General features: G+C 51.5%; 1 protein-coding gene across 2 annotated transcripts in view; it reads right to left on the reverse strand.

Annotated features, from left to right (window-relative positions):
- Positions 1-26,093, reverse strand: part of LOC147033960 (catenin alpha-2-like) — a 150,606-nt gene that overhangs the window by 11,244 nt on the left and 113,269 nt on the right. For both annotated transcript variants that reach the window (XM_085873829.1, XM_085873838.1), the window contains exons 15-18: positions 21,300-21,410; positions 19,666-19,847; positions 19,273-19,378; positions 13,017-13,151 (exon numbers count right to left, since the gene is read on the reverse strand). In XM_085873829.1, the coding sequence (XP_085729955.1) occupies positions 13,017-13,151; positions 19,273-19,378; positions 19,666-19,847; positions 21,300-21,410 (534 nt within the window). The remainder of the gene's footprint in view (positions 1-13,016; positions 13,152-19,272; positions 19,379-19,665; positions 19,848-21,299; positions 21,411-26,093) is intronic.

The raw sequence follows: 26,093 nt of genomic DNA on the forward strand, positions 1-26,093 counted from the left end.
TATATATATATATATATATATATATATATATATATATATATATATATATATATATATATATATATATATATATATATATATATATATATATATATATATATATATATATATGGCGGCTGAACCACATGACCGTTGACGTTATCTCCCCCCCCCCCATACAATTTAGCCCAAGATGATCGTCAAAAATTTTCATACTGATCAGATAAAGTGTTCGACGTATGTAAGTATGACGTCATAACGAAGCCACCTTTGACATCAAAAAACAAAATCACACATTTCCCATGGGGAGTACTTGCTATGTGCCAAGTTTGAGAAAATTAGCACAGACGGAAAACCCAAAAACATGTCCCTGACAACTTTCAGTGGAGGCATCAAAAACAAAACAAGACGACGACGTCGTGCAGAGCACGATACCTGCAAAGTCCATAAAACAAATTTGACCTCAACAATCGTCGGTGGTTCAATTCATTGACCAAATATGCAACTCTTCAAATTTCAAATCAATCAGAAGAAAATTGACAATTTTAGAAATTGGGCTTAAGTTGACCTTTTGGTCCGTATTGACCTCAAATGAAAATTGAGGATTTTAGAAATCTCACCGAAGTTGCTGACATTTGGCCTATGTGACCTTTTGACCTCAAAAACAATGGGCTTCTTCATTATGACAAACTCTACCATGTGGTGAAGTTTCGTGAGGATCGGTTAAAGTTTGTGACCTGAAGGCGATAAACAGACAGACAGACAAACGGACAGACAAACAGAATCACAAAATCGACCGACGAATATACTTGAAAAATCTTCGATTTTACAAGTAATAAAGAGGGAGGGGGCGTCAAAGGGCACCAAGCCAGTCAAGCACCAACTGCAGACATAAACCAGGTTATTTCAAATGACACTACATTGTAGTTCAAAACATCAAGGCCACACAAACAATTAGATAATTTAAAGATTTAAGGGCCTTGAAAAGATGAAAAACAATGCCCATAAATAAATTATTATTTTATTCTTATCGTCTGGGCAAGGCAGTGGCAATCACCTCCCCTGGGCGCATGGGCACGCACGCTTACACATTGTAAGCAATAATGAACCGTGTTTCCTAATTGTCTTGGATCACTCACCTGCATTTGATTTTTCATTTATTTATGTTTTCATTTACGGTTGCTTTCCAACGGTTATGTAATTTTTCCCGGTGTATCGGCTTTGATGTCTATTGGCACGCGGAACTTCAGCTTTCTACATCACCGGGAAGGTACCGATCTTTAATATCAGTCAGTCAGTCAGTGAATCAGTGGTTAGAATGATATAGTACATGGCCAAAAATATGTGGACACCTGCTCGTCCAACATCTCATTCTAAATTCATGGGCATTAATATTGAGTTGGTCCCCCTTTTGCTGCTATAACAGCCTCCACTCTTCTGGAAAGGCTCTCCACTGGATGTTGGAACATTGCAGGGGGGATTTGCTTTCATTCAGCCCCAAGAGCATTGGTGAGGTCGGGCACTGATGTTGAGTGATCAGGTCTGGTACGCAGTCGGCATTTCAATTCATCCCAAAGGTGTTCGATGGGGTTGAGGTCAGGGCTCTGTGCAGGCCAGTCAAGTTCTTACACACCGATCTCGACAAACCATTTCTTTATGGACTTCACTTTGTGCATGGGGGCATTGTCATGCTGAAAAGGGAAAGGGCCTTCCACAAACTGTTGACACAAAGTTGGAAGCACAGAATCGTCTGGAACATCATTGTATGCTGTTGCGTTAACATTTCCCTTCATTGGAACTCAGGGGCCCAGCCCGAACCATGAAAAACAGCCCCAGACCATTATTCCTCTTCCACCAAACTTTACAGTTGGCACTATGCATTCGGGCAGGTAGCGTTCTCCTGGCATCCGCCACACCCAGATGGTGAGGCGTGATTCATCACTTCAGAGAACGCGTTTCCACTGCTTCAGAGTCCAATGGCGGTGAGCTTTACACCACTCCAGCCGACGCTTGGCATTGCACATGGTGATGATCGTAGCTTTGTGTGCGGCTGTTCGCCACGAAAACCCATGAAACTCTCGACGAACAGTGCTTGTGCTGACATTGCTTCCAGAGGCAGCTTAGAACTCAGTAGTGAGTGTTGCAACAGATGACAGATGATTTTTCCACGCTATCTGCTTCAGCACTAGGCGGTCCCGTTCTGTGAGCTTGTGTGACCTACCACTTCACGGCTGAGCTATTGTTGCTCCTAGACGTTTCCACTTCACAATAACAGCACTTACAGTTGACCGGGGCAGCTACAGCATGGCAGAAATTTAATGACCTGACTTGTTGGAAAGGTGGCATCCCATGACGGTGCTGCGTTGAAAGTCACTGAGCTCTTCAGTAAGGCCCATTCTCCTGCCAATGTTTGTCTTTGCAGATTGCATGGCTGTGTGTGTGGCTGAAATAGCCGAATCCACTCATTAGAAAGGTGTGTGTGTGTGTGTGTGTGTGTGTGTGTGTGTGTGTGTGTGTGTGTGTGTGTGTGTGTGTGTGTGTGTGTGTGTGTGTGTGTGTGTGTGTGTGTGTGTGTGTGTGTGTGTGTGTGTGTGTGTGTGTGTGTGCTGAGAAGATGAACAGGATAGAACATCATAAATATATGTGGAAAAAATTAAGTGCCGGGACCAGGAATCAAACCCAGGTCCTCTGGAAAACCACATACTTTTGGCCATGTTGTGATATATGTATATGTATGTATATATATATATATATATATATATATATATATATATATATATATATATATATATATATATATATATATATATATATATATATATATATATATATATATATATGTATATATATATATATATATATATATATATATATGTATATATATATATATATATATATATATATATATATATATATATATATATATGTATATATATGTATATGTATGTATATATATATATATATATATATATATATATATATATATATATATATACATATATATACATACACAATCCATATAGAAAGTCTACACCCTCTTTCAAAATTTTCACCTTTTGTTGCCTTGTAGACCATAATTAAATTGCATTATATTAGACTTTTTGCACCTTTATTTGCACATCGTTCCACATCTTCCAAATGAAAAGAAAATTCTACAAATTTCAGAAAATTTATGAAAAATACAAAACTAGAATATCTTGGTTGGATAACTATTCACCCCCTTATCATAGCAATTGGAAATTAGCTCAGGTGTAACCAATCACCTTCAAAATCACATACCAACTGAAGTGGTCTCCACCTGTGTTAAATTGTAGTGATTCTGATTACTTCAGAATAAAATTTTTTTTGTGGCTTTCAAAGATCTCTCTGACTGGAAAATCCTCTTTATCTCTTTGCTGATGACTCCACCTTTTGTCATGCCATATGTCCCTCAGATTGGAAAGCAGCAGCCTCTTCTCTCTCTGCAGATCTGGATAAAAATCACAAACTGGTCCAACATGTGGAACATGTCTTTCAATCCGGACAAATCTCACTCTCACGATGTCTCTCTGAAAGGACTATCTGGAAATACCCCCCACCCCCACCCCATATACTTTTTCAACAATCCTCTGGAAGAAGTCCTTTCATTCAAGGTTCTGTGTCTCACTATCTGCCATGATCTTTCCTGGGAAAGCAATGGTCTCATCTCCAACCTGGTCTCAATGGCCAGTCGCCGACTGGGAATCCTCCGTCGTGCAAAGTCCTTCCTCGGCCCACCTGAGCTTCTGACAACATACAAAGCTTTCGTCCGCAGCCTGATGGAGTACTGCTCTCCCCTCTGGTCTGGTACTCCTGCCTCCCACCTTTCTCGGCTTCACGCTGTGGAAACCAAGGCATAAAGGATCATCGCCATCTCCCGCGATGAGGCTGAGTCTTTGGGTCTCTCATTCTCTCACCGCAAGCAGGACGGTGGTCTTTCTGTCTTCTACAGTCTCCTCTCTTGCCTCGCCCCCCAGCTCTGTCTGCGATATGTACCCCCATATTTCCGCATTGCGCTCAAGGTCCACCAGCAACCCCCTTCTCGTAAAACTACCAAACTCAAGAATCGCTGCTCACCTTCACTCTTTCATTCCTCTTCCCCCCCCCCCTTTTGGAATAAACTCCCACACTCTCTTCAATCCCACTCTTCCCTCCAGGTCTTCAAAACAGCTGTTCACCACCACCTATTATCTTCCCCCATCCAAAACCACGATCTTTTCTACCCCTGCTAATCTACCCCAAACCCATCTCCTTGAATTCCCTTGCTTTCCTTTCTTAAAGTCCCTGTCATGTAAGGACCTGAAAGTCCCTGTAGTGTCCATCTTGTTTACCCTGTGTACCCCACTCCATCCCCCTCCCTTCCACAGATCTCCTCATGTCTCTGTTCCACACTGTTTTTTTCCTTCCCTTTTCCACCCCTCTCGTCTGCTGCTCCCGTTGTACGTTCTGTGTGTTAGCTCTCATACAAGCCTTGACATTGAGCACAGATCAGGGGATGGGGATAAAAATATTTCAAAGGCCTTGAATATCCCTTGGAGCACAATCAAGACAATCATGAAGAAGTGGAAGGTGTACGGAACCACCAAGACCCTGCCGAGATCAGGCCGTCCCTCCAAGCTGGATGACTAAGCAAAGAGGGGATGATCAGAGAGACCACCAAGAGAATAATGGCAACTTTGAAAGCTACAGGCCTTTATGGAAAAGACTGGTCACTGTGTGCATGTGATAACAAATATCCCAAGCACTCCAGAAGTCTGATCTGTACGGCAGAATGGCAAGGAGGAGGAGGAGATTGGGACCATACTATGTGCTGAGCGTTGGTGCTGCTTAAGCAGTCTCCGTGGCTATTGGCCACAATCCTGGACGGGTTTCCACTCCGACACAGTATACCAGCATGCTGGCACTCATTGTGCCCAACTTGAAAGGATGACAGGCCGAGTTAACCCCACCTTGTATTAATTCAACAGTTGAGCGGGATTTGAACTCAGGACCCTCAGATCCAAAGCCCACCACTCCAACCATTAAACCAACACCAGGTATAGAGTGGCAAGAAGGAAGCCATTACTCAAAAAAGGCCACCTTGAGTCCCGTTTCAGGAATGCAACAACCACTCCGGATATTCTGAAGCCATGTGGCAAAAACTTTTGTGATCTGACAAAACCAGGATGGAACTCTTTGGCCGAAATGCAAAACGCTACAGTTGGCGCAAACCCAACACAGCACATCACCCAAAGAACACCATCCCTACTGTGAAGCTTGGTGGTGGCAACATCATGTTATGGGGATGATTCTCATCAGCAGGGACTGGGTCACTTGTAAGGATAGAAGGTGAAATGGATGCAGCAAAAGAGAAAAATTCAAGAGGAAAACCTGCTGCCCTCTGCAAGAAAGCTGAAATCGGGACGGAAGTTCACCTTTCAGCATGACAACGACCCGAAGCACACAGCCAAAGCCACACTGGAGTGACTAAGGAACAAAAAGATAAATGTCCTTGAGTGGCCCAGTTAGAGACACGACCTAAATCCAATCGAAAATCTGTGGCATGACTTGAAGGTTGCTGTCCATCAACGCTCCCCATGCAACCTGACAGCTCAAACAGCTTTGTGCAGAAGAATGGGCAAATATTTCCCAATCAAGATCTGTAAAGTTGGTCGAGACCTTTCCCAACAGACTCACAGCTATAATTGCTGTCAAAAGTTTTTCCACCAAGTATTAACTCGGGGGGGGGGGGGGTGGACACTTATCCAACCAAGACATTATGTTTGTGGGGTAGATGAAGGAATTTCATAGAAAAGGAAGGATTGGCTTGGACGTGTAGGAGACATCTCGATGTAAATGAAGTGGGGAAACTATAAGCTTAAGTGTTACATGTCACCACACTAGGAGGGGGGGGGGGGGTGCTGTGTTAATTAGATAGGGATAAAGGCTAATTTCTCCTAGTATGTGATTTCCCCCCGTGACCTTTTCCTATGTTTTTGCATTTCCAAGACCGGCTATAAAAAGGGATCACGTCCCGAAAACAACCAAGCCGCAGATTTCCGAGCAGGCAAAGGAGTGGATGATTGATGGGCGTGACGTCAGAGAGGAGGAGAGTTAGGATCGGAGCAGGACACAAAGAAGGAACGGGACAGAAGCGAGTGAGATGACGGCAGTTGGAAGAGAAGTGCATTATGGCTGGCTTTCCCTCGACACGATGAAGAAGGTTGCACGATTCTCGTGTTTGTGCTGAGGCAAATTTGCCCGCATGATGGAACAATACGCTGGCCATTGACTTGGGCTGGTTTGTGTGAGACCGTGCCTCAAAGCCTCGTGTTGTGCCATCGACGAAGGAGGCAGTGCCATTTGGCAGAGGAGCAGCGTCGGCAAGTGCGATCAAGAAAAGAAGTTGCACGGTGGCTTCTGAGCCCTGGTGTTGAATATCACCGCCCAAGTTGCCTCCCGGACGTCTCCCACCGAGACAGCAGTTTGGCGCCATTTTTGGGCGCATTTTTCCATGCAGTGACGACGCGGTTTGGGTACCCCAAGCTTCAGAAACTCGTCTCTGAGTACACAGCTTAGTGCCGCGAGAAAGGGAGGATATTTCTTTTATTTGTTCTGTCCCCTTGTCTGTATTAAAGGCTATGTGGAGGTGCCTCAAATCGTAATTTAGCTTTACCTCAAATTTCATAATTATTCCCGTTTCAATTAATCCCAAGTGTGAATGCTTGATTTATTTTCATTAAACCCCGTATTTATTTAAGTTGCTTGTGTTGTCTACTTGTTGTGGGTTTGAGTATAAACCCCCTGTGCTATGCTTCATTCTGCTTCCGTCCTTGCCGCCCTTCCTTTCTGTGTGCGCCAGAATCTCCCGAGAATCTCGGCTGTTCGCCTCTAAGGTAGAACTGTTCGGTTATCCGTCCAGGTAGGGGCTAACCCCCCTGGACATGACAATATTCTGGTTTTGTATTTTCAAGTAATTTTCTGAAATTTGTGGGTTACGATGTGTTCAGTAATAAATCTGATTTATTGTAATTCAATTCCAGGCTACAAGGCAACAAAGGTGAAAATTTTGAAAGGGGGTATAAACTATCTATACACACTGTGTGTATGTATATATATATATATATACATACATACATTTGTCAGGACCCCACTATTCGCGGGTCATAAAGTGTGACCTGCTTTTACGTTCACGGATTCAAGAAAAACAAAAAAATATATATATATATATATATATATATATTTATTTTTATTTTTTACACTTCAGAACTGCATCCCCTATATCCACCTGGGAAATTGGAAATCGGCCAACATCACATCATTACACAAAAAGGTGTCAAAACGAATCCCCTTAACTACAGCCCAAAATAGCTTACTGTCGTTCCAATCGTCAGCAAGTTCATGTAAACCATCATTGCAGTTGACATAAAATCATTCCTTTTCTCAAACAGCCTCATCTGAGATTATCAATTTGGATTCAAACCTGGTCACTCCACCTTGGACATGCTGCTTCGACTCTCCCAACAATGGTGGAGGCACTGAATATCAGACATGAGATCAGAGCCATCTATCTGGACATATCTTGAGCTTTTGATGCAGTCTGGCATCCTGCTTTGCTCTCCAAACTGTCTGCATGTGGAATCCAAGGCCAACTCCACTCTTGGGCTACTCACTTCCTCCACTCTCGTCGACAAAGTGTGGCTTTCAATGGAACCCTTTCATCTTTTCTCCCTGTCAAGGCTGGAGTGCCCCAACGCAGTGTTCTCTTCCCCACATTATTCCTAATCTTCATCAATGATCTCACTGACTACAGAAAATCCTCATCTCTTTGCTGATGACTCCACTCTCTGCCATGACATCTCTCATCCTTTGGACAGACAGGCAGCAGCCTCTTCCCTCTCCTCAGACCTTGACAAAAATCATAAACTGGTCAAACCCAATTTTGTATATTAGTGTAGTAGACAGTAGAAAAATCGTGCAAATTATGATACAAGCATCAAATTTGGCATTTTTGTTCTGCAGGGCTTTCTGATCAAATCTGCCCGATTGGCCATTTGAAAATCCAAATTTTGAAAAAAAAAATTCAAAAATTCAAAAAAATTTGAAGTAACAGCTGGCTGATATTCTTGAAGCGCAAGTGAACATTCCAGACAGAGAACCAAGGGGAGATGCAATCATCATTGATGGCTCAGCACTTATCAATGCCCGACCTCCACGCACTTCAAAGATATTTGATGACTATGCCAAAGAAGACATCATCCCAAAGGTGGAATCCTATGGTGCCAGGTACGAGAGGGTGGACGTAGTGTTTGATGTGTACAAGAAGTCAAGTCTAAAGTCCGAGGCAAGGTCGAAAAGGGGGCAAGGAATCAGAAGAAGAATGACAGGAACCAGTAAGACCCCAAGTAACTGGAGAAGCTTTCTTCGAGATGACAGCAACAAGACTGAGCTGTTTCACTTCCTTGCGGAAAAGATGTGTGAAGCACAGACGACAAGCACAGTCATTGTCACAAAAGGAGAAGATGCCATTAGCAACACAAGGAAGTCACTGGATGCTGTGTCTCCATGTTGTCATGAAGAAGCTGACACACCTTGTGGTGCCTCCCTCCCCCCTCACGGTGACTCCCCACCCCATAGCGCTTCCTCCCTCCCCCCCTTCTCGCGCTGCCTTCCCCTTCCTCCATGCTATCCTCCTGCCAAACCCCCTCCACCACCAGACAACACTCTGGAGGTCGAGGAGAGGAAAGGCTGTCAAAGAAAATGCCAATTGGACAAAATAAAGCTTAAAATTTTTTAATTTTTTAAGCAGTTGGAAGTGCTGCTCAGACAGATCATGGCAGGATAGCCAAGAGGTAGGCATGCTCGATTTAAGCCGTCTCACCTGGGTTTGAATCCCGACCCAGCTATAAACTGTCATCTTTCCCTCCCTTCCATCTCCCCTCTTTCTCCCTCCTCTATCCTTCCCTTCTCTCCTCTCTCTCTCTCTCCCTCCTCTATCCTTCCCCTCCCTCCTCTATCCTTCCCTTCTCTCCTCTCTCTCCCTCCTCTATCCTTCCCCTCCCTCCTCTCTCTCTCCCTCTTTACCCCCCCCCCACTCCTCTTAAAATTCCCATCAGTGAAGCGACAGGTTGTATTTGCTGGTACATATAATAAATAAAGCGGATTCCAACGACTCGCTGCCTCACTCACTGACTGACACTGATATTAATGCTCGGTACCTTCCCTTCCAGGTGACGTAGAAAGCTGATATTTTGCGTAGCGACAGACATTGAAGCCGACACACTGGCCAAAATCCCAGAACCATCGGAAAGTGGCCATAAATGAAAACATAAATAAAAAAATAAATAAATGCAGGTGAGCGACCCAAGACAATGGTGAAGCGCGGTAATTTTGCGTTCCGCTGGATATCGAAAAAATAAATAAATAAATAAATAAATAGCAATCATTGAAAAAAAAAATAAAAAAAAACGCACACTCGCACCCGAAGTTCGAGATCCGTACGTCCAGACCAGAGCGTCGGCAATGGTGTGCCACGCTACCCCATATCCAGTCCCAAATGGCGGTGGTAGTCGTCGGTGGTGGTGGTGGTAAGCGTGGCTGAGTATTGGCAGTGTCAATGTGGTGGTGAGTACTGGCGTGGTGATGGTCGGTCATCATGGTTGTGGTGTCAATGGCGAATGCCAGTGAGCTTGAGTTGTGGTTTGATGGTGTGGCGATTATTATAAAGGCGATTTGATGGTGTATGAAATGTTATGGCGTTGGGGTTCGAGTATGGTGTACACCGAGTTAGTTGTAATACCAAATGAGTTATGGCATGAGATTTCAATGGGAATTGGCATGCGGATGCTGTGACTGCTATTCGTTACGGTCTGTATGCTTGCGTGAAGAAAGGCTCGTGTGTGTAGCAAATTAAAATAAGTAAAGAAGGGGCAGAAAAAAAAACCTACCCAAAGGCCATGCAACGTATATTGACCCATAAAAACCATTACACATAAAGGAAGGGTTGTCTAAAACGAATACTAATTAAATAACTGCAACGGGAACCGCTATATGTTGTGTACCATTGCCCTGAGGAGTGACGGATTCGCAGAACCGTCACACGAAATACATATGTATTACATATATACACCGACTGGTGCATTTTCAGCAAGTGACCAGCTCGTTCGACATTCCAGCTGGAAAGTGCGTTCATTATAAGTGAGGGTTTGGAACGACTTCGTGCTCTCCCGTGTGGATGCCGTAATGTTGGAGGTAAAAGGTGCCCGATGCATTATGCATGGCTATTCCAACACGATCAAATGTTGGCCACCACCCACACAACCCCCATTACCCCCACCCTGACCCCGCCTTTCCACCCCAAGGACGAAGCAACTTTTGAGAGAGTTGAAATCAAGTTAGCGGAACTCATCAGCAGAAGCCAGAGGTGCCGCAGCAATGTACCCGAAATTAAAATCAACCTGCCTGGTCTGCAGCATTCGTTTAACCGATGAATGTGGGGCCGTTGCCGGGGCCTTTCAGTTTGTATTTTTTTTCATCTCGATGTTTAATACACCATCCTGCATTTGGAAGGAAACACTAAAAAACAAAGGAAATCGGTTGAAGGGATTTTTGTTTTCCATTTCAATGGGAAACAACTAGCGACAGCCACGTGACGGCTGAACAATGCCGGTGATGGAATGGAGCATCAAAGGAATAGTCACTCAAATGCATTACTCAAACAATGAATCTTAGCAGCAGAATGCACATTTGTGATGGCACCAAGTGGGCAAACAGCAAGGAGCACTTCAGCTTGTCAGGAGTGCCGAAGCATCAGAGCAGTTTGCACTCGCTTCCAGGCTGACAATGTCGCAAGCATAAAGGAATCCTGTGGATGCAATCTTGGCATGTGTAGTCGGTGCTGTGCTCGAAGAGGCGGAGGAGGAAGAATGTAACAAAATGGTTTCATGGGGTTGGGAAGGGAGTCGGAGTTGAGCTATACAGCTGCAAAGGTCAAACGGTTAGCCCATGACCCCAGATGATCTTCAACCCTCATCTCCAAACCCCACAGTCCAATTGGCTGAAATTTACACGGGTGCGTTCGGGAACCGAAACAACCTTCCCGGACAAATTTCAGGAAAAATATAATTCGATGAGGTGGGTGTTGACCGCTGGTTCACTTTAGGCCTCAAACTCCCCTATATGTGCTGGAAAATGCATATTAATGCAGCAGGAGAAAAATTACATCTAACCAACCAAGGAAGACTATTTTTCAGGTTTGATACTTGGTACCTCAAAAAAAAACATACTGCTGTTGCGAGTTTATTTCCCCTCATTGTAGAACAACTGCATCTCGTAAGTCTTTTTTCTTTTTCATCACTTTTCAGCCTTCTCGATTGTTCACAAGCCGGCGTGAATTACTGTGCGGTCATCGTCGTGTCGGCCCAGGTGCCACAAACAATTTACATTTTCATGCCTGGTGTTGGCTTCGGACCCGAGGATCGTGAGTTCAACCTCCCCTCGGCTGTTGAATTAATACCAGGTGGGGTTGACTCTGCCCGTCATCCTTCCGAGGTCGGCAAAATGAGTGACAGCTTGTGTCGGAGTGGCGACCCATCCAGGATTGTGAACAATAGCCAAGGAGACTGCTTAGGCAGCACCAACGCTCTGCACAGAGTATGGTCCCAATGGATGGATGGATGGAATTTACATTTTCCTCATCATCCTCCTCATCATCTATGACTCACAACAAGCACTTCAAATACAAAAATATAAATAACGTCTCAAGCAACCAGCTGCATTTTAACAGGAGGAACGAAACAATTTGACGTCATGATGTCGACCGATATGCCTCTGCCCGCAAGTGTATCGTGGTACATGTACTAACTTGAGTTCAAATCCCTGCCTCGGTAACATTTTTAAGTAACATGACCTCTGACCTTCAGATTTTAGCATCAAGAGATCGGTTGAATCGATTCATCTTCGCATCATAATGTATACTGATACCAAGTTTGGTCAAAATCCCATCACTGGTTCACAAAGTTAGCGCTGTAACAAATTTTTTACCCAACGGGACCTTTGACCTTGATCCCATAATTGAATCAGGCCATCTCTACATCATGATACATACTTGCACCAAGTTTAACTTAGATCCATTCAGCCGTTTTTAAATTATTGCGGAAATGAAAAACCTGTCACGGACCTACGGACAGACAACCCAAAACATAATGCCTCTGGTGACTGTTTGCGGAGGCATAAATAAATAAATAAATAAAAACATGGCTCCGCTTGCAAGGCAAGTTCTACAAAAGGAGCACAAAGGAAAACAGACAAACGAAAAACAAATAAATAACTTAAACTTTGTTGTTTCTCTCCAATATCACAATCTGCTTTAAACAAACAAGCAACCTAAACCGATTGAATACATTTCATTGTTCGCCATTCAATATTTAAAGCACAGTCTATGAGAACGAGTCTGACAACTTGACGAGATAATCATCAAACGAGCCTGAACAGGCCACCGAGTGGCAATGCTCCACGAGGAGTCCATTTGGTACATGTGTGAGTCGTCGTTTTTATCCTCCAAAGAGAGAACACAAACTGATCGACTTTAAGATGGCCACAAAAATGTCGACGCAACGTGAGCCGCAATGGTCGGGCAGAGGATGTAAATAAACTTCACACAAACTGCGGGATCAACGCTTGAGTGAAAAAATAGGTCGTCAAAACTTGAGATTGTTGAACGCCATTTTGTACAACTTGATAACTCAAACCCCACCGCCTCCACCTGCCCCCCCACCCCCCTGCCCCCTCCTCCCCCCACTATAAAGGCTGTTCATTCAAAGGAAGCTCGAATGTAATCTTCACCTGCAGCGAACGACAATCGCACTCCAGTGGTCAAAAAGGAGAAGCAATTCCAGTTGAATAGGAGCTCCACATTTTGTGCACATTCACATATGAATAGGTACATTTAGAGGGATTTGGGAGTGGGAAATAAGAGAAGGCTGGGAAGGAGGGAGGGATTGATAAGAACTTGCCACTCCAGTCACAGGCAAATAACTTACCCCAGACACAACAAGCTCCCCACTGATGTTCTGCACCTCCGCCTTCACTTTGCTGCATATGTTCAGCTGATGGCAATACAGCGCAATGCGCTGCAAATATGCCAAAAGGTCTTGCTTCGAGGAGGAGTCCGGACACTTTAAAGGAGAGATTGGGAAAGTCATGCTGGACCTTGGGTTCTTCCTTCTTTCAAAATATTTACTTATTCAGTGGGTGAGTGCCACTAGGTGGTGGAGTGCTGACAGCCACTGTGTGTGTGTGTGTGTGTGTGGTGGGGGGGAGGGCTGTCGTGCGAGTGGGGAGGGGGGAGGGCTGTCGTGCGAGTGGGGAGGGGGAGGGCTGTCGTGCGAGTGGGGAGGGGGAGGGCTGCCGTGCGAGTGGGGAGGGGGAGGGCTGCCGTGCGAGTGGGGAGGGGGAGGGCTGCCGTGCGAGTGGGGAGGGGGAGGGCTGCCGTGCGAGTGGGGAGGGGGAGGGCTGCCGTGCGAGTGGGGAGGGGGAGGGCTGCCGTGCGAGTGGGGAGGGGGGAGGGCTGCCGTGCGAGTGGGGAGGGGGAGGGCTGCCGTGCGAGTGGGGAGGGGGAGGGCTGCCGTGCGAGTGGGGAGGGGGAGGGCTGCCGTGCGAGTGGGGAGGGGGAGGGCTGCCGTGCGAGTGGGGAGGGGGAGGGCTGCCGTGCGAGTGGGGAGGGGGAGGGCTGCCGTGCGAGTGGGGAGGGGGAGGGCTGCCGTGCGAGTGGGGAGGGGGAGGGCTGCCGTGCGAGTGGGGAGGGGGAGGGCTGCCGTGCGAGTGGGGGGAGGGGGAGGGCTGTCCGTGCGAGTGGGGGGAGGGGGAGGGCTGTCCGTGCGAGTGTGGGGGGAGGGAGAGGGCTGTCCGTGCGAGTGTGGGGGGAGGGAGAGGGCTGTCCGTGCGAGTGTGGGGGGAGGGAGAGGGCTGTCCGTGCGAGTGTGGGGGGAGGGAGAGGGCTGTCCGTGCGAGTGTGGGGGGAGGGAGAGGGCTGTCCGTGCGAGTGTGGGGGGAGGGAGAGGGCTGTCCGTGCGAGTGTGGGGGGAGGGAGAGGGCTGTCCGTGCGAGTGTGGGGGGAGGGAGAGGGCTGTCCGTGCGAGTGTGGGGGAGGGAGAGGGCTGTCCGTGCGAGTGTGGGGGGAGGGAGAGGGCTGTCCGTGCGAGTGTGGGGGGAGGGAGAGGGCTGTCCGTGCGAGTGTGGGGGAGGGAGAGGGCTGTCCGTGCGAGTGTGGGGGGAGGGAGAGGGCTGTCCGTGCGAGTGTGGGGGGAGGGAGAGGGCTGTCCGTGCGAGTGTGGGGGGAGGGAGAGGGCTGTCCGTGCGAGTGTGGGGGGAGGGAGAGGGCTGTCCGTGCGAGTGTGGGGGGAGGGAGAGGGCTGTCCGTGCGAGTGTGGGGGGAGGGAGAGGGCTGTCCGTGCGAGTGTGGGGGGAGGGAGAGGGCTGTCCGTGCGAGTGTGGGGGGAGGGAGAGGGCTGTCCGTGCGAGTGTGGGGGGAGGGAGAGGGCTGTCCGTGCGAGTGTGGGGGGAGGGAGAGGGCTGTCCGTGCGAGTGTGGGGGGAGGGAGAGGGCTGTCCGTGCGAGTGTGGGGGAGGGAGAGGGCTGTCCGTGCGAGTGTGGGGGGAGGGAGAGGGCTGTCCGTGCGAGTGTGGGGGGAGGGAGAGGGCTGTCCGTGCGAGTGTGGGGGGAGGGAGAGGGCTGTCCGTGCGAGTGTGGGGGGAGGGAGAGGGCTGTCCGTGCGAGTGTGGGGGGAGGGAGAGGGCTGTCCGTGCGAGTGTGGGGGGAGGGAGAGGGCTGTCCGTGCGAGTGTGGGGGGAGGGAGAGGGCTGTCCGTGCGAGTGTGGGGGGAGGGAGAGGGCTGTCCGTGCGAGTGTGGGGGGAGGGAGAGGGCTGTCCGTGCGAGTGTGGGGGGAGGGAGAGGGCTGTCCGTGCGAGTGTGGGGGGAGGGAGAGGGCTGTCCGTGCGAGTGTGGGGGGAGGGAGAGGGCTGTCCGTGCGAGTGTGGGGGGAGGGAGAGGGCTGTCCGTGCGAGTGTGGGGGGAGGGAGAGGGCTGTCCGTGCGAGTGTGGGGGGAGGGAGGGCTGTCCGTGCGAGTGTGGGGGGAGGGAGAGGGCTGTCCGTGCGAGTGTGGGGGGAGGGAGAGGGCTGTCCGTGCGAGTGTGGGGGGAGGGAGAGGGCTGTCCGTGCGAGTGTGGGGGGAGGGAGAGGGCTGTCCGTGCGAGTGTGGGGGAGGGAGGGCTGTCCGTGCGAGTGTGGGGGGAGGGAGGGCTGTCCGTGCGAGTGTGGGGGGAGGGAGAGGGCTGTCCGTGCGAGTGTGGGGGAGGGAGAGGGCTGTCCGTGCGAGTGTGGGGGGAGGGAGAGGGCTGTCCGTGCGAGTGTGGGGGGAGGGAGAGGGCTGTCCGTGCGAGTGTGGGGGGAGGGAGAGGGCTGTCCGTGCGAGTGTGGGGGGAGGGAGGGCTGTCCGTGCGAGTGTGGGGGGAGGGAGGGCTGTCCGTGCGAGTGTGGGGGGAGGGAGGGCTGTCCGTGCGAGTGTGGGGGGAGGGAGAGGGCTGTCCGTGCGAGTGTGGGGGGAGGGAGGGCTGTCCGTGCGAGTGTGGGGGGAGGGAGAGGGCTGTCCGTGCGAGTGTGGGGGGAGGGAGGGCTGTCCGTGCGAGTGTGGGGGGAGGGAGGGCTGTCCGTGCGAGTGTGGGGGAGGGAGAGGGCTGTCCGTGCGAGTGTGGGGGAGGGAGAGGGCTGTCCGTGCGAGTGTGGGGGGGGAGAGGGCTGTCCGTGCGAGTGTGGGGGGAGGGAGAGGGCTGTCCGTGCGAGTGTGGGGGGAGGGAGGGCTGTCCGTGCGAGTGTGGGGGGGAGGGCTGTCCGTGCGAGTGTGGGGGAGGGAGAGGGCTGTCCGTGCGAGTGTGGGGGGAGGGAGAGGGCTGTCCGTGCGAGTGTGGGGGAGGGAGAGGGCTGTCCGTGCGAGTGTGGGGGAGGGAGAGGGCTGTCCGTGCGAGTGGGGGGAGGGAGAGGGCTGTCCGTGCGAGTGGGGGGAGGGAGAGGGCTGTCCGTGCGAGTGTGGGGGGAGGGAGAGGGCTGTCCGTGCGAGTGTGGGGGAGGGAGAGGGCTGTCCGTGCGAGTGTGGGGGGAGGGAGAGGGCTGTCCGTGCGAGTGTGGGGGGAGGGAGAGGGCTGTCCGTGCGAGTGTGGGGGGAGGGAGAGGGCTGTCCGTGCGAGTGTGGGGGGAGGGAGAGGGCTGTCCGTGCGAGTGTGGGGGGAGGGAGAGGGCTGTCCGTGCGAGTGTGGGGGGAGGGAGAGGGCTGTCCGTGCGAGTGTGGGGGGAGGGAGAGGGCTGTCCGTGCGAGTGTGGGGGGAGGGAGAGGGCTGTCCGTGCGAGTGTGGGGGGAGGGAGAGGGCTGTCCGTGCGAGTGTGGGGGGAGGGAGAGGGCTGTCCGTGCGAGTGTGGGGGGAGGGAGAGGGCTGTCCGTGCGAGTGTGGGGGGAGGGAGAGGGCTGTCCGTGCGAGTGTGGGGGGAGGGAGAGGGCTGTCCGTGCGAGTGTGGGGGGAGGGAGAGGGCTGTCCGTGCGAGTGTGGGGGGAGGGAGGGCTGTCCGTGCGAGTGTGGGGGGAGGGAGGGCTGTCCGTGCGAGTGTGGGGGAGGGGAGGGCTGTCCGTGCGAGTGTGGGGGGAGGGAGGGCTGTCCGTGCGAGTGTGGGGGGAGGGAGGGCTGTCCGTGCGAGTGTGGGGGGAGGGAGGGCTGTCCGTGCGAGTGTGGGGGGAGGGAGGGCTGTCCGTGCGAGTGTGGGGGGAGGGAGGGCTGTCCGTGCGAGTGTGGGGGGAGGGAGGGCTGTCCGTGCGAGTGTGGGGGGAGGGAGGGCTGTCCGTGCGAGTGTGGGGGGAGGGAGGGCTGTCCGTGCGAGTGTGGGGGAGGGAGGGCTGTCCGTGCGAGTGTGGGGGGAGGGAGGGCTGTCCGTGCGAGTGTGGGGGGAGGGAGGGCTGTCCGTGCGAGTGTGGGGGGAGGGAGGGCTGTCCGTGCGAGTGTGGGGGGAGGGAGGGCTGTCCGTGCGAGTGTGGGGGGAGGGAGGGCTGTCCGTGCGAGTGTGGGGGAGGGAGGGCTGTCCGTGCGAGTGTGGGGGGAGGGAGGGCTGTCCGTGCGAGTGTGGGGGAGGGAGGGCTGTCCGTGCGAGTGTGGGGGGAGGGAGGGCTGTCCGTGCGAGTGTGGGGGGAGGGAGGGCTGTCCGTGCGAGTGTGGGGGAGGGAGGGCTGTCCGTGCGAGTGTGGGGGGAGGGAGGGCTGTCCGTGCGAGTGTGTGGGGGAGGGAGGGCTGTCCGTGCGAGTGTGGGGGGAGGGAGAGGGCTGTCCGTGCGAGTGTGGGGGAGGGAGGGCTGTCCGTGCGAGTGTGGGGGGAGGGAGAGGGCTGTCCGTGCGAGTGTGGGGGAGGGAGAGGGCTGTCCGTGCGAGTGTGGGGGGAGGGAGAGGGCTGTCCGTGCGAGTGTGGGGGGAGGGAGAGGGCTGTCCGTGCGAGTGTGGGGGGAGGGAGAGGGCTGTCCGTGCGAGTGTGGGGGGAGGGAGAGGGCTGTCCGTGCGAGTGTGGGGGAGGGAGAGGGCTGTCCGTGCGAGTGTGGGGGGAGGGAGAGGGCTGTCCGTGCGAGTGTGGGGGGAGGGAGAGGGCTGTCCGTGCGAGTGTGGGGGGAGGGAGAGGGCTGTCCGTGCGAGTGTGGGGGGAGGGAGAGGGCTGTCCGTGCGAGTGTGGGGGGAGGGAGAGGGCTGTCCGTGCGAGTGTGGGGGAGGGAGAGGGCTGTCCGTGCGAGTGTGGGGGGAGGGAGAGGGCTGTCCGTGCGAGTGTGGGGGGAGGAGAGGGCTGTCCGTGCGAGTGTGGGGGGAGGGAGGGCTGTCCGTGCGAGTGTGGGGGGAGGGAGGGCTGTCCGTGCGAGTGTGGGGGGAGGGAGAGGGCTGTCCGTGCGAGTGTGGGGGAGGGAGAGGGCTGTCCGTGCGAGTGTGGGGGGAGGGAGAGGGCTGTCCGTGCGAGTGTGGGGGAGGGAGAGGGCTGTCCGTGCGAGTGTGGGGGGAGGGAGAGGGCTGTCCGTGCGAGTGTGGGGGGAGGGAGGGCTGTCCGTGCGAGTGTGGGGGGAGGGAGAGGGCTGTCCGTGCGAGTGTGGGGGAGGGAGAGGGCTGTCCGTGCGAGTGTGGGGGGAGGGAGGGCTGTCCGTGCGAGTGTGGGGGGAGGGAGGGCTGTCCGTGCGAGTGTGGGGGGAGGGAGGGCTGTCCGTGCGAGTGTGGGGGAGGGAGAGGGCTGTCCGTGCGAGTGTGGGGGGAGGGAGAGGGCTGTCCGTGCGAGTGTGGGGGGAGGAGAGGGCTGTCCGTGCGAGTGTGGGGGGAGGGAGGGCTGTCCGTGCGAGTGTGGGGGGAGGGAGGGCTGTCCGTGCGAGTGTGGGGGAGGGAGGGCTGTCCGTGCGAGTGTGGGGGGAGGGAGGGCTGTCCGTGCGAGTGTGGGGGAGGGAGGGCTGTCCGTGCGAGTGTGGGGGGAGGGAGGGCTGTCCGTGCGAGTGTGGGGGAGGGAGGGCTGTCCGTGCGAGTGTGGGGGGAGGGAGGGCTGTCCGTGCGAGTGTGGGGGGAGGGAGGGCTGTCCGTGCGAGTGTGGGGGAGGGAGGGCTGTCCGTGCGAGTGTGGGGGAGGGAGGGCTGTCCGTGCGAGTGTGGGGGGAGGGAGGGCTGTCCGTGCGAGTGTGGGGGGAGGGAGGGCTGTCCGTGCGAGTGTGGGGGGAGGGAGGGCTGTCCGTGCGAGTGTGGGGGGGAGGGCTGTCCGTGCGAGTGTGGGGGGGGGAGGGCTGTCCGTGCGAGTGTGGGGGGGGGGGGGAGGGCTGTCCGAGCGAGTGTGGGGAGGGAGGGCTGTCCGAGCGAGTGTGGGGGAGGGAGGGCTGTCCGAGCGAGTGGGGAGGGAGGGCTGTCCGAGCGAGTGGGGGAGGGAGGGCTGTCCGAGCGAGTGGGGGAGGGAGGGCTGTCCGAGCGAGTGGGGGAGGGAGGGCTGTCCGAGCGAGTGGGGAGGGAGGGCTGTCGGTGCGAGTGGGGGGAGGGCTGTCTGTGCGAGTGGGGGGAGGGCTGTCGTGTGAGTGGGGGGGGGAGGAGGGCAGTCGTGCGAGTGGGGGAGAGGGCTGTCTGTGCGAGTGGGGGGGGGAGGGGGGATGGTCACAGCCCTCCCACCTCCCCCCCACCCCCTCAACTCCTGAGCAATATTGTTTACAACAACTTGCTTTATGTGCAGAGAAATGTCATTTACAGCAGCCTGCCATCGTACCTGATCGGCAATGCTTCTCGCAAGCTTGTCCATCTTGGATCCGAGATCAGCAATTTTCTTTGCAGCACTAATTACGTCTGAAGTGTTCTTCAGCGGACCCTTACCCCTGTGATGTTTGAGAAAAGTACACACCAATGGCGTGACTGACTGTGTGGGCAACTGCTTGGAGCTTACATGGCCAAAGTGCTTGCTCAGGTTCATTAAAAAATGAAGATGAATAAGAACTGGTAGTAAAAGGGGTCAACAGGAAAAACGTTGGCACAAAGTGAAGAAATCCCATTTGAAAAGACCAAGGTGTAGGTTAATAACCAACGAAATTGAGCAACAAGGAGGGCAGTGCGGTCACAGCCACAAGGAGATGAAATATGCACGGTACAAACGGCAAGTATTTACCTGGTGAAGTCGGTCATCTCCATCATGATCATGCACATCTGTTTGGACAGGACGATGATGTCATTCCCGGAATCGTCCCATTTGGCCACCTCGGCATCGAGTTTGATCTTCTCCTCCTGGAATCGCTCCACTTGTTCTGCAATCTTCGCCTTCTCTTCTTGTGGTAGTTGAGCCATTATCGCCTGGGAATTTTAACGGATGAAGTAAGGGGATAAATAAAAATAATCAAGGGGAGGGGGGGTGAGGGGGGAAATCATATCAGGGGATATCATCGCAACGTCTCGACACCTTGAAGCACCATCTGATGATGCCCCAACCTTTAGTTCACACATAACGTATTAAAGAAAACTGCATGATGCCTTAACATCGAGACGGGTTGTTAAGTGCAACCAACTCGAACACCGTTTAAGTCGTACGATGTCGCAAGTATGTCGAAAATACCAGGCGATGTGTATTGAAGATGATGGTAAAACAATGCCACCGGTTTTCGCACATTTTGAAGAAGGTAATTTGTTAAGCAAACGGCTGCGGTGATTAGGCACGCAAAAGTGCAGAACCATCCACACACAGAAGGCAATTTGCAGAATGAAAAAGAAAAAAGAAAAAGAAGAGGGCGGTCAAAGGGGACCGTGCCAGCTTTCACGTATATGGCCACGGATTGTCCGTGCACCGCATGCTGCGTGAAACATTTACACCCACAGGCAGGAAAAAAGAAGAAGAAAAAAAAAAAAGGATGAGCTACAAGATTTGAAAAGTTTGTGGGGAGGGTAGGGGGGAAAAGGGGGCAAGGGCTGGACAGAAAAGGAAAACATTTGGAAATCGCCTTGTGCATCTCAAGCACAGCGAGGGTGCAATGATAACGGCTTTCGGATTTGACATGCTGTCGGGCCAGCGGCACCAATGTCTTTTGTTTATTTAAAAAAAAAAAAAAAAAATTTTTAGCTCGAATATACCGGTGCACCAAAAGCAGCGGGTGATGCTGCGCGCAAAAACTGCTGCCATTAATAACGAGTCTTAAATACGTGGTCCTCACAATTCGTGACACACGATCACTCACCGCACAAAAGAGGGAGAAAAATAGTTGTCAAAATTGTCAATTTAAAAGCAACCTACGGTCAGCCCTTCAATGACTGCACACCAAGGAAGAAGCTCTGCACCTGGGAGAGCCGATTAAAAGGCATTCCAAGAACACCGAGTGCCAGTGGCTCCGCCGGCACAATTTGCACTGTTCAACGCAGGTATGGTCACGGCTTTGCAAATGAGAGCGGCGCACCGAAGCTTATGATAAAAGGCGCTCGTATTGTGTGAACAAGAGCAGACGCAATGAACAGAAAAGGCAACCGGCCACTCGCGCACGCATCGAGCTGGGAAGAAAAATCCCACTCCACTGCGCTCCACTCCAGCTGGTTTCCTCTTTGAAAATTCAATGGCGACAGACAAAAGCGAATTTGCTCGTTTGAGGCTGCCATTAACGTAAACAGAAAACTTATTCCTCGAGCAAAGCAAAATAAACTTGCAGATAGCCAAGCAGGAGAGGGAGGGGAGTGGGGGTGGGCAGAAATTGTTTGCAAGCTGCATGAGTGGAATGAGCGAGGATCACATCAGGTTAATGGTGGCATTTCAAAAGCAGATACCCTGGCACTTCGGCCTTCGATGAGCTGGTCATCCTCGGTCTGCGTGCTCGTGCGGCTGCGTGCCTCCCCATCGTCTTCCAGGTCCGACTGATCTTCCAACTCCTCTGGAGTCTAAATGGTGATGGGTTCAGTGAATCGAGAGAAAGAGAGTAAGATTTGGATTGTAAATTTAAAATAAATAAAAATTAAAAACAAAACTCCGAATCTTGCTGAAAGCAGAGCAAGAACACGAGTATATTCCAAAACTGACACCTTAACTGAGAACGGGGCTGATAAGCAGGAATTTCGGTACTATGTCCGACAACAGTGGATAACGAGAAAGCCTGAATAAAAACCACACGCTTCATCGTGGACACAGTCATTGCTGTGTGGAATCCTCCCTCGTCCCCTTTTCCTTCAATAGAGAAACATTTCAAAGAAAGACAAAGCATTTCTGAGAATATGGACAATTGTCCAAAGCCAAAAAGCTAAACTTGCAGCAGCGATAAAGAACAATTTTAAAATTCCAGATGCAAAAACAACACTCGCCAAGATTGGAGAAGTCTTGTGTTTTGCGGCAGAGGAATTTTAATAAGCCTCATTTAAATGCATCTTCCTCAATGCTTAATCATAACAACAAAACTAAATAATGCATGTCTATAAAACACCTTGCTGGTCCGCAAATGAACAGCCGTGCACAGGCTGTGCGGGAAATGCCTGCCAATCTGATGCAGATCAGCACGCGCGCACGCACGCACGCACGACACCAGGCAACTGGGACGACTGGGTGATCACAACAATGTATTTGGACTGTTCCAGCTGCTGCCAACTAATCACACCACTTGAGCTTACATGCTATAACAGAAATAAAAATCAAGTGACGATGAAGTCAATGGACAAAAAAAAAAACTTCACAAGAAACGACGTTTAACAATCATTGTGTATGGGAAGGTCAGGAAACCCAGGGGCGGATCTTGATCGTCTTCCGGAAGACGGTCATTTTCCAGTGCAAAGTCTTTCAACATGATTTTCATGTATCCTTACTATAGTTCACGGACCAGTGTTTTTGTTTGTGTCACACTACTACTCCTACAGTTCTGGGCCGATTACATCCAGACTTGCTACGTAGGATCAGCATAACCCAATTAGTATGTAGGGGTGTTTTTATCTTTGCTTGTGGTCTTGAGGGGGTGGAATGGGGGGCGCAAATTCTCTATGTAAATGTGTATCACGTAGCACTGCCTCCATGTGGGAGGGGGCATTACAAGTCCTCACCATTCACTACTTTATTGTCACGTCAGGCCAGGCCGGATCAGATCAGATCAGATCTGTGACTTGCTACATGCACCATGTAAACCTGCACCAACCTGTTTCATGGTTGGGTTGACAGCGACTAAACCGTCTCCTCCACCAGGTTTCCTGGTGAGCAGGGTGTATGACATGGACAGTGGACACCAAGCAGGATTAAAAACAAAATCTGTCAAAGGGCAGAGGAGCTCCTTGTGAGCAAACGGCCATCCATATCTGGTGCCCAACTGTGACTGCGGACGTTGTCCTGCAGTTAAGTAACCCTCTCTCAGAGGCTGGTGGCAAGATTTACATGGGATTGGAGCAAAGCTTTTGGGACCCCCATTCTTTGATGACAGGAGGAAAACCACGGGGTAACCTTCCTGGGTCAGATTGTGGTGGTGTGTGTCGGGGTGGTGCTGAGGTATCGTCCATCAGATGGCGGTCTCCTCGGGTTAATCTGAGGTGGTCCCATCAGGTGGGTATCTGGAATGTCCCAGCCCAAAGAGTGGATGATCACCGGTCTGTGCTGACATCAGAGCTCCAGTCTTTGGACATTGGTATCGCAGCACTTTGAGGTTCGGAGACCGAATAGTGATAAGATCATAGCGGGTGGTTACACCTACTACTGCTCGTTACTCTGATGGTTACCATACCCAAGGGGTTGCTGTAGCTGCGTCCAATAAGTTTACTCCCATGATAATCGAGGTAACACCCACCGGTCAACAATCGTATTGCGAGACTAAGGATTCGTCACTCCTTGGGTGTTATTTCCCTGGTCTCTGTTTTTGCTCCAACTGAGACGAGTGATCTCACTGTGAAGGATGCATTCGATGCTGCGCTCGAGTCTGTGGTTCATTGGTGCCCCACGTGAGATCCTCTTCTCGTCTTGGGGGATTTCAATGCATCGACTGCAACTGATGGGGATGGTAATGAGACGTGTGTTGGACCCCATGGGTCTGAAACTGGGAACCAGAATAGCACCAAGTTCCTTGACTTTGCAAGAAGTCATGGACTTAGGGTGGCTGGTTCATGGTTTCAGCGCCCACAAGCTCATCACTAGACTTGGTATTCCAATGCTGGTGGTGAGGCAAAGGAGATTCAGCATGTGCTTGTTGATAGGTGCTGGAAGATGATTCAAAACTGCAGCTTGGTAAAGATCCTGGGATCTGTGGCATGCTGAACTTCGAGGCTGGTGGAAATGCAGTTCTGTGCTCTGTGTGGAGCACAGGCATCATCCCTCATGACTGGGAGAGGGGTCTTGTTGTCCCTCTTTGGAAAGGGAAGGGTGATCACCAGGGCTGCAAAAGCTATTAAGGGGTGACTCTGCTCTCAGTGCCGGGCAAGGTCATTGCTCTGGGAGCTGGTGCTCAAGCAGATGGTGGTGAACCCTATCAAGAATTATCCGAGCAGTCAGGGTCTACACCAAAGAGGTCAACGATTGACCGTATCCTTGCTCTTCGGGTCCTCACTGAACGCAGATGGGAGTTTCGGCTGGAGCTGCTCGCAGCCTTTTTTGATCTCCGCAAAGCATTCAATCGCTAATGGTGTGAAAAATCTTTGGTACATCAAGAGTGATGAATGTTGTGGTGAAGTTTCATCAAAAGTGTGTGTCTGTAGTTGAAGAGAAAAAAAGCAAATATCTCTTTTGGGGGGGGGGCAACCCCCTTTCCACCCCTGAAGAGCCTGATTTTTCTCACGTCGTGAACAAACTTTGGTATATCATGGGTGATGAAGGTTGTAATCAAGGTTCATCAGAATTGTGTGTGTCGTTTCCGAGAAGAAAGCATATATCTCTTTGGGGGAGCAACCCCCCGTAAAACTGCCACCGAAGACACCCTCAGACCCCAATCTTTTCTTTTAATGCAGTGAACAAACTTTGGTATGTCATGGGTGATGAAGGTTGTGGTCAAGTTTCATCAGAATTGCATGTGTAGTTTCTGCAAAGAAAACAAATACCTATTTTTTTGGGGGGGGGGCAACCCCTGTAGACCCCCTTAGAGCCCGATCATTTTTTTAATGCCAAGAACAAACTTTGGTACGTAAATGGTGATGAACGTTGTGATAAAGTTTCATCAAATTCACATGCGTAGTTTCAGAGAAGTTGAAAGTATTTGTGGATGGATGCACGGACGGACGGACGGATGACGCGCCATCCCACAGGCTCCCCGGAACTACGTTCCAGGTGAGCTAAAAATAGGACCACTGGACCTGTAGCTTCCCTGGGCCCTGGCCGAATGTTGTAACCCAAATTCGGTAGCATTCTGACTGGTGTCTGGAGAAGAAGACTTTTGAAGGAATTTGCAAAGTCTGCCATTTTGAAATACTTAATGTCAAGTGATCAGAACGAGCTTTGCAATCCCCGTTACCAGTCAGGAGCGGAACGTTGCTGCCAAATTTAAGCCGGATCGATCCAGCGATTTGGCAGGAGAAGTTGAAATAGAGGACAGACGGTGCACGTTGACAATACCATTTCTGGAATCCCAATTCCAGATAAGCTAATAACGAACGTACAATCCCCCCCCACCCTGGCCCAAACACATCTAGGTTTCGGAAAAGCTGTGCAGTAGGCAGGTATGCTACAAGGCTGTGAAGACCAATGAGAGTTTGTGAAGTCAAATTTTGGAGCAATTATCGACCGAAACAGTGTTGTAAAATAGCACCGAGATAGTGAATGTACAAGAGTGCCGAATACTAAAGGATTTTGGGGGCCATAAGGCGGTCCCAGAACTCCACTCATGCTAAAGCACTCGCTATCACGCACAGAAGCTCATCGGTTGAACTATCTGACACGCGTGCACGTACATACGTGCATGCACGCACACGGCGGCGAGAGGGACACATTATTTGCCGCCTCCCTCTAACCTGTGACGGAAAGGAATGAGGGCTGTGTCAAATACATCAGTTTTTAATGCAGTGAAGACAGGCGAAAATGGCGGCTTGGATGGAACTAGCTGTGCACCAAGCTCCTGATATCACACCATCTGAAATCAATGCAATTGTGATACGGCCTGGCCCTACAACTTGGTGGGATTTGTTGACCCCGTGCTGCATGGAGAGAAAGCCCGAGCATTTACGAACTCCCTATTTCAATGTTCTGCCTGTTGAGGATGAGAGAAACCGAGGTGTGTGGGATCGAGGACCGTGCCGAATACAAAAGATTTGATGCGAGTGAGCCAAGCTGGAGACGGCAGCTTTGATGGGGCAAAGGGACGCGCACGCTGCGCCTGGAGTCGAGCCGATCAACATGTGTACGGGTCACAGTCTGGCACCCTGGCCTTGCTTGGTGGCTTCCTGGACTTTTTCCAATTCTGTCCCGTCAAAGAGGGGTGACGCCGGGAACACGGGAGGTCGCGCGGGTCTCCGTCGTCGCTGCTTCGGGGATGGAAGCCGGAGTTGGGGGGCGGTCGATTAGTGAAGCACGGAGGAGGAGAGAGTTTGGTCCATGAATCATGGTTCCTTGTTGTGGGGAAGATTAATGCGTCAGTATTGGGAAAGGCTCCGTTGGGTGCAGCACAGATAAGGAGA

The sequence above is a fragment of the Eptatretus burgeri genome, chromosome 1 (assembly GCF_056783735.1).
Source record: "Eptatretus burgeri isolate ZD-2024b chromosome 1, Ebu_testis_v1, whole genome shotgun sequence".
In the NCBI taxonomy this organism is placed as follows: Eukaryota; Metazoa; Chordata; class Myxini; order Myxiniformes; family Myxinidae; genus Eptatretus; species Eptatretus burgeri.